Below are 8,222 nucleotides of genomic sequence, written 5' to 3'. Positions count from 1 at the left end.
CAAACAACAGTAACCCTCAATCCCAACCCCCTGAGTGCCCCCCAGCCCCACCACCCTCCATGAATGCTCTCACCAGGCATGAGGGCCACCAAATGCCCCCGGCCCTTGCCAGTCCCCTGCCAAGCTGGTCTTGCTGCCCACTGCAGCCCAGGGAGCCCATGACTCAGCCCCAGTGCTGCAGGGTGACCTCACAGGATCTGGCCTCTCAGTGGGGCTTTTGGAGGAAGACCTGCAAATTTCCTTGCTGTACGGGAGCTGGAAAGTACCGAGTGTCTGGGCTGCGCTGCCACAGGGTCCCCTTGGCAGCTGCCCGCATCCTGCACCGGCAACACCCACCCTATGCCCCAGAGCCAGGCTTGCACACAGCCGGCATCCCTGGGATGAAACTCCGCACGCGCCTGAGTCCTGGCCAGCAATAGAAGCATCCACATAGGCAGGGTGCCTGTAAATACAATTCCTAATTAAAGGTGTTCTGCCAAGAAGTGATTGTTTCCTGCTCAAGAAGTTGCAGGCTTGCACTGGCGGCTCGCTGGCTTTACTGGCAGCAGTGACCCGCCTGTTTCCTTCAGGCCCTGGCAAAGGGTATTACCAGGCCAGAAGGGCAGGGCTGCCTATTAAGGAGGCAGCTCTTATCTCCTTACTGCAGTCCTTCGCCTCCCTTTCGACCAGGAGGAGCGGAGCCTGAGGGAGAGCGAACGGAGCAGGCACCAACTGTGCAACACGGCTCTTGGAGAGTGTGCACCACTGTGCGTGGTGCCCATTGGAGAGCGTGCACCCCTGAGCATGCACCGCTGGGCACAGCGCCCTGCGGTGAGCGCACGTGGCTGAGCGTTGGCTGCCACGCACAGCACCCACTGAAGACCTCCGAACACAGAGGAGCAGGTGCCGTCCTGGGACACACATCATGGGCAACTGTATCCCGGTGGTGAGTGCCTCTCCCATCCCCTGCCACTTCTCCTCAGCGACTTCCCATCCTGCTGGACGCGAGGGCTGGGGCCGTGTGGGTGCACAGTGGTGAGCAGGGCCACAGCTCGCATTGGGTGCTGCCAGCAAACACTCACTTGCAGATGGCTCGGTGGGGTTTGCACCTACCTGCTGCAGGGTTTGCACCCACCCGCTGGGGGTCTGCAACCCTCCTTTGAGGCTGTAAGAAAATTTGTGCTTCCATGCACAGCGGGGCCAGCCCAGGACAATCCCATGCCCCCGAGGGCACGCGGCCTCCCCTCTCGCCGCAGCGTGTCCCTGCCTGATAAATTGCCCTGCTTAACCTGCACCAGGGCTGTACATGAATGCCCCAGCACCAGCAGGGCAGCAGCTCCATGGCAGGGAGCAGCAGCCCATCAGAGGGAATGTCTCAAGCAATGCTGTGGGATGCAGGCACCTGCGGTCAGCTGGGTACATCCCTGCCTGACACCCACTGGTCTCATTCACAGAGCCCTAGAGTCCTAGAGAGCGAAAACTCCCTGGACCTGCTGGAGATCATGAGCAACTTCTCCTATGATGACAGTAACGTGACCTTCCTGGACTACGACGCTGCGCCTTGCCACAACCAGTACTGTCCCCTCTTCCAGCGCATAGCCCCCACCTTCCTGGCCATCACCTGTGCCACAGCCATCCTGGGCACTGGGGCACTGCTGGTGGCACTGGCCAAGCGGCCTCATGCTTGGTGCTGGCCCCAGAGCCGAGCGCTGGTGGCCCAGCTGGCAGTGGGGACGGGTCTCTTTGCCGCCCTGCTGCCGCCGGTGGCAGTAGGCATCAGGCAGGGCTGGCGACTGGGCACAGGGCTGTGCAGGCTCACCCACCTGCTGTGGTACTGGAGCCTCTTCGCGCAGGGGCTGCTGGTGGGCAGCGGCTCCTGCAGCACCGCCTGGTGTCGCTGGGATGCCCGGAGCCAGCGGCTGGCTGTGGCCATGTGGGCCGGGGCACTGCTGCTAGCAACGCCAGCAGCTCTCGCCAGTGGCACGGTGGCAGCCGCGGAGACGAGCTGCCTCCGCCGGAGCGTGGACATCCTCTCCCCAGTGTACCTGCTGCACCTCGCCCTCTGCTTCTGCCTCTTCCTGCTGCTGCCAGCAGCACTGCTGGTGGCCACGCTGGCTGTGCCGTGGCTGAGGTCAGGCTGGAAGCTAGGCATCAGCGCGAGCTGGCTCTTCTTTGGGCTCTGGGTGCCTTATGGCATGGGGCTGGCCGTGGATTTCCTCCTGCACGCCCAGCTGCTGCAGCCCACCTGTGGCACCTTTGAGCACTTTGACTACGTGCTGGGGCTGAGCGAGGGGCTGGGGGTGCTGCACTGCTGCCTGGGGCCCGCAGCACTGCTCGCTGCCTGGCTCTGCCGCCGCAGGGCAGGTGCCAGTGGCAGCGGCTGAGCTCCTGGAGCTGCAGCCGCAGGCCTCATGCTAGCCCCTGGCACCCCGGCCCCCAGCACAGTCCCCTCTCCCCACAGTGTCCGCACCAGCCCCCCAGCTTCTGCCACACAGGCAACGCTCCCCCAGGACCCAGGAGAGAGCAACACGGGCCCATTATGTGCCAGGCTTGGTGCCACTCCTCCCTCCATCCTCTTCCTTGGGGTCTCAGCCCCACTGTTTGCGGCCAGACACCCCAATTTGCTCACAGGAGAGAGCCCTGGGGTGCCTCAAGCATCTCCCCAAGCCCCCGGGGGTTGTCAGCCCCAGGCTCCTGCACACCTCTGGGGACCCCCAAGGCTCAACCCCCGCCTACCCAGCTCCACCGGGAGATTTCAGCAGGCAGAAAGGGCAGTGGTGATGTGAAGCGACGGGGGATTTTTCACTCCCTCCTGACAAGCCGAGATAAGAGTCATGTCCGAGATCAGCCAGTGGGAATTACATACAATATATACGTCTGTCAGAGCCGCTCACCAAGCTCAGTTAATGGCAGGGGCCGGGAGGTGCGGGAGGGGCACGGGGGCTGACATCTATCACCTTTGGCCAGGCTCCCGCAGGCCGAGGGATGGGAAGTGGGAGGTGGTTCTCTTCATGCCTCCAAATTAGCAGGAAGTGTTCATAATGAAGTTCTGCAGTCTATGAGCGGGAAGTGGGGTGATTTATATCCAGCGCTGGAGGCGTCTGAGCCATGGTCCACAAGAGATGGCTGCATGCAGTCACAAGGCACACAGGATGCGAAATGGGTGTGGCTGGAGAGCTGGAGGGGGGGCGATGAAGGGGCATAAGCCTGCGGCCAGGACCTGCCCCCCCGCGGGGTCCAGGGCCTGGCATAGCAGCGCACAAGGAGACGCCCCGGCTGAGCCAAGCCCTGAGGTTCCTGGAGGCTCATCCCTGGTAAATTCAGGGACAGACTCAGTGGGGAACAAGCCCACATTTTCTTCCAAAAAGGGGGTGGCCACCCACAGCTGAGAGCATCTCGCTGTTGCCCTGCCACCTATCTCCCCCAGCATACCCAGGCAACGGCCCCACATCCCCAGCCCAGACCCCCTGACCAGCACCATCATTACGGAGCCCCGAGCAGACAAAATCCTCCCCCTTCCCAACCAGTCTACACACGGGTGGGGGCCACAGCATGCAGTGCGCCAGCCCCATCTGCTCGCAGGACACATGGACGCTCTCAGAGGATGCCCAGACCATGGACACCCTCGTAGGACACCAGACCCTTGGCCACTCAGCTTTGCTGCGGTTTCTTCTGCCACCTGGTGCCCACGGCTCTGGCTTCAGGCTCCGTCCCTTTGGCCAGGACGAGAGCCACAAGTCAGGGCGAGGGGGCCGGGGTCAGCTTTCGCTGTTCCTCTCAGACGAGCCGGGATCAAACCGGGTCGCTCCCACAGGGGGTTTGCCCAGGGGAGGGTGACACGAGAGGACCGAGGTGATGTCACGTGGCCGGGGTGCCCCCGCTGCCCCAGTGGGCACGCGCCTGGGGCACAGCTCCAAGGGGAGCCCCGTGCAGGCGGGTGACCTAGGGTCTTGCGACACGGCCCCGTGATGGCATGAAATTGCTCCTCCTGGGCATGCCAGGCTGCTGGGGATGGGATTGGGGGGAGGCGGGTCCCCTCCCACCCTTCAGCCCATAAACCCGGCGGGCAGCAGCCCTGCACCAAGGCGGCTCCTCTCCCGGCATCAACCGCAGCGCCTGGAACCATGGGCCAGCTGCAGCTCTGGCTTGCTGTCCTGGCCGTGCTCTCGGGGATCGTGGCCCAGGAAGGTAGGGGCAATGCTGGGGGACAGGAGCTGGCACAGGGTGGGGCAGGTCCAGGGGGGACATGGCAGCAGCTCTTGGAGCCCTCTGCTTTGTGCCAGAGCCCGGTCAGCAAGGCTGGAGGATGCTGGAGCAAGGCTGGGGTCAGCAGAGGGGCCGTCAGGGATGCAGAGTCACCCGGGGCAGGGGGAAAGAGGAAGGCTCAGAGGCAGTCACAGGGGGCTGCAGGACTCCCCAGCCTCCTGCCACATCCCCTCTCTCATCCCCCAGACCTGTACCGAAAGGTGTTTGTCTTCCGGAAGGACCCCAGCAATGCCTATGTGGTGCTGAGGGCCAAGCTCGAGCAGCCGCTGCAGAACTTCACCGTGTGCCTGCGGTCCTACACCGATCTGACCCGGCCCTACAGCCTCTTCTCCTACGCCACCAAGGCGCAGGACAACGAGATCCTCCTCTTCAAGCCCAAGCCCGGCGAGTACCGGCTCTACGTGGGGGGCAAGTTCGTCACCTTTCGTGTCCCCGAGGGTGGCAGGGACTGGGAGCACGTCTGTGCTAGCTGGGAGTCTGCCACTGGCATCGCCGAGTTTTGGTTCAATGGGAAGCCCTGGCCCCGCAAGGGGCTGCAGAGGGGCTACACAGTAGGGGTGGAGGCGGCTGTTCTGCTGGGGCAGGAGCAGGACGCCTTCGGGGGTGGCTTCGACGTCTACAACTCATTCTCGGGCGAGCTGGCTGACATCTACCTGTGGGACATGGGGCTGTCCCCAGACAAGATGCGAGCCGCCTACCAGTCCCTGCGCCTGCCGCCCGCTGTCCTGGCCTGGAAGAGCCTGAGCTATGAAGTGAAGGGCGATGTGGTGGTGAAACCCCGACTCCGGGAGGTGCTGGGGCCATGAAAGTCGGCTGGATCCGGGGCTGGGACAGTCTCAGCCCCCGCTCTCCCCTCCCCATCCCCATCACCCCTTTGCCTCTACAACCTGCCAAGAAGAAGGTGCCATCTGCATGCCCCAGCCAGGGAGCTCCAGTCGGGACAGGGCTCGGACAGAGCTGGGGAGAGCTGAGGGCACCGCTCAGCCTGGCAGGGTCCCCCTGAGTGCCAGCACCTGCCACTGACCCACCATTGATGCCTGGGGTACCCTTTCCCTTGCCCATACCCCCCCCCAAGCTGCCCCCGCGGCCAGCTCCCATGTGGGCAGGATGCAGATCCACCAGCTCCAGAGCTGCCCAACCACACACAAAACAGCAGAAGTGATTAGGGACAGGCAGGCAGGGGCTCAGCACAAGCCCCTGGGGCCATGGGACCTGTCCCGGATGCCCGTCCCCATGCACACCCACTGTCCCCAGGGCTCCCTGCCAGCCCGCGGGGTCTGCAGGCTCCCAGGCAGGCAAACCAGCCCCGGGCCCCTCACCAGATTGCCAAACAGCCCTGCAGGTCAGTGCCCCAAACACTTGGGGACAAAGATCACAGGTGAACGTCACCATTGCGTAGCCACGCTCACCCCGGCACAGACCCTGAGCAGCCATAGGGCTGCGGCAGGGTGGCTCTGCTGTTCCCCCTCACCATGGAGGTGCCAGCAGCAGGGCTCAGCAGTGCCATGGGGCAGCTGTGGCTCTGCCTCCTCACCCTCACAGCACTTTTTGACCTTACTGCCCCGAAAGGTAGGGGCGGAGGGACTGCTTTGGGACCCCCTCCGGGTCCCATGGAGAGAGCAGAATGTGCAGTGGGGAGCAGTGGGGAGCAGCGGGTGCAGTGAGTATAGGGGGACATGCCGTGGTGGTGGCAGTGGGGAGCAGTGGGGCACCCTGAGCACTGCAAAGGGGTGCAGCAGGTGCAGTGAGGGGTGCAGTGGGTGCAGCGAGGGTACAGCAAGGGTGCAGTGGGTGCAGGGGGAGGAGCGGAGGTCACACTGTAGCTGCACAGTGGAGGAGGCACCCAGAACAGAAGGGTGCAGTGGGGTCAGCGCAGTGTGCTGGGTGTGCAGGGGGGGTGCAGCAGGGGTGGGAGGAGGAGATGCGATGGCAGTGTAGTGAGAACCAAAAGGGGCACCCTGAGCACCACAAGGAGTGCAGCAGTGAGGGGCAGCAGGGACACAACACCAGGTACCACGAAGAGTGCTGCAGGGCTGCGGCAGGGGCAGCGACAGGGACGTGCGGCTCCCACAGGCTGGTGTAGTCGGGCCCCATGGGTGGGGCAGGGGGGACAGGGAGACCCCCCCCCAGCCTGGCCCTTCCCTCTGGGTGCTGCAGAAAAAGTGATTGCCCAGATCCAGGCTCACCCGCCGGCACCCACCCTGTACCACCAGCTGATGCTCTCCTGCAAGGTCACAGGGGACGCCAGGTAAGGCACTCCCTGCCCCTTCCACAGCCTCTGGCACAGCACCAGCGTGGGGCAGGCAGCTCCAGTATCCCTGGCCCCATGAGCAGCTGGAGAAGAAGGGGCTGGGGGGGGAGCACCATGATCGCTCCGTGTCCCCCCACCCCATGGCATGGCCACCCCGGGGTGTCCACCCACCTGAGTGACACCTGGCCTGGCTCAGCCCCCAGGAGTTCCTGTGGGAGAAGGAAGGAAGCCACGACCCCCTGCAGAAAGGCCCTGACAACATCCTTCTCTTCCCCTCCTTCAACAAGACCCATTTGGGCACCTACATCTGCACAGCCACCGGCTCACTGGGCACTGCCGTGGCCACCTACAACCTGTGGATAGATGGTAGGGAGAGGACCAAGGGGATGCCTGGGGACAAAGGCTCTTCCCCTCCTTCCCACAGCTCGTCCTCACCACCCCGTGCCCATGGCACCCCATATCACAGCCCACATGTGGCCGGTTTTAGTGGTGCAATCCACCTCCGGGTCTGATGCTGGAGGCCACCTCCAGGTTGGTGGTGGCTTCCTCACTGGCACACTGCAATCCTGTTTCCCCTTGGGGGATTTGGCCGGATGCCTTCACCGTGGCAGGAGCAGCCACCTCTTTCTCACCTATCCCAGACCTGCTGGACAACGTGTTCGTGTTTCCCCAAGAGACCAAAGACTCCCACGTGCTGGTGAGGGCGAAGCCAGAGCAGCCGCTGCAGAACTTCACCGTGTGCCTGCGGTCCTACACCGATCTGACCCGGCCCTACAGCCTCTTCTCCTATGCCACCAAGGTGCAGGACAATGAGATCCTCCTCCTCAAGCCCAAGCCCGGTGAGTACCGGCTCTACGTGGGGGGCAAGTTTGTGTCCTTCAGCATCCCCAAGAGCATCACGGTGAGCGAGCATGTCTGCGCCAGCTGGGAGTCCACCACCGGCATCGTGGGCTTTTGGTACAACGGGAAGCCCTGGCCCCGCAAGGGGCTGCAGAAGGGCTACACGGTGGGGGCGGAGGCGGCCATCGTGCTAGGGCAGGAGCAGGACGCCTTCGGGGGTGGCTTTGACGCCCAGCAGTCATTTGTGGGGGAAATGTCGGTTGTGTACATGTGGGACATGGGCATCTCCACCTCGGGGGTGATGGAGGCCATGAACAACAGACCTGACAAAGCCCCCATCTTCGGCTGGAGAAACTTCCCCTACCAGATCGTGGGTGAAGTCTACCTGAAGCCCTGACGCCTGGCACCGGGAGTGGGGTTGGTGCACTCCTATGCTCTCGCTAAGGGTGGCTGGCAAGCGCTGGGCGAGCTGTAATTGCCGTGCGGGCTGTGTCCCCGCTCCCTTCCCTGCTGTGTAACCCCCCGCAAAGCCACCTGGCATCACACAAATGAAGAAATGGTTTTGAAAAGCAGCAATGGTCTTTGCTGGACACACTGAAGCCCACCAAAGCTTGGCATGGCTCAGGCAATTAATCCAGGCTCAGAAAAGTCATCAGGGTGAGGGTCCGCGCGAGAGGAGGAAGGGGGAAGGGGCTGCTGCCAGCCCAGGGGCCCCGCTCCCGTCCTGGGGACACTGGGGCCGGGCAAGGGGGACAGAAACAGGCACCCCCTTGCCCAGCGCTGGGGGACGTGCACCCCCGCCAGCCCCTGCGCACGGAGGGGGCCTGGGGCAGGGGTGAAACTCGGGGGGCCGGGCCGGGAGGGGCAGGGGCCGGGGCAGCCCCGG

The 8,222-nt window shown here is 63.9% G+C and overlaps 3 protein-coding genes across 3 annotated transcripts; all 3 read left to right on the top strand.

Annotated features, from left to right (window-relative positions):
• Positions 1–658: 658 nt before the first annotated feature.
• On the top strand, positions 659–3,702 carry ACKR1 (atypical chemokine receptor 1 (Duffy blood group)). Its single transcript, XM_010566893.1, has 2 exons — positions 659–925; positions 1,434–3,702. The coding sequence occupies exons 1-2, from the start codon at positions 905–907 to the stop codon at positions 2,361–2,363; spliced, it is 951 nt and encodes a 316-aa protein (XP_010565195.1). The 5' UTR covers positions 659–904; the 3' UTR covers positions 2,364–3,702.
• An 8-nt stretch (positions 3,703–3,710) lies between these two features.
• On the top strand, positions 3,711–5,728 carry LOC104831356 (serum amyloid P-component-like). Its single transcript, XM_010566892.1, has 2 exons — positions 3,711–4,167; positions 4,432–5,728. Exons 1-2 carry the CDS (start codon positions 4,104–4,106, stop codon positions 5,049–5,051), a joined length of 684 nt encoding a protein of 227 aa, XP_010565194.1. The 5' UTR covers positions 3,711–4,103; the 3' UTR covers positions 5,052–5,728.
• Positions 5,729–6,289: 561 nt separating this feature from the next.
• Positions 6,290–7,859, top strand: LOC104831355 (mucosal pentraxin-like). Its single transcript, XM_010566890.1, has 2 exons — positions 6,290–6,493; positions 6,693–7,859. Exon 2 carries the CDS (start codon positions 7,008–7,010, stop codon positions 7,731–7,733), a length of 726 nt encoding a protein of 241 aa, XP_010565192.1. The 5' UTR covers positions 6,290–6,493; positions 6,693–7,007; the 3' UTR covers positions 7,734–7,859.
• The last annotated feature ends 363 nt before the right edge of the window (positions 7,860–8,222 follow it).

Source organism: Haliaeetus leucocephalus, unplaced genomic scaffold (genome assembly GCF_000737465.1).
Source record: "Haliaeetus leucocephalus isolate CR32 unplaced genomic scaffold, Haliaeetus_leucocephalus-4.0 Scaffold219, whole genome shotgun sequence".
Taxonomy (NCBI): domain Eukaryota; kingdom Metazoa; phylum Chordata; class Aves; order Accipitriformes; family Accipitridae; genus Haliaeetus; species Haliaeetus leucocephalus.
This window is presented reverse-complemented; position numbering and strand designations above follow the sequence as displayed.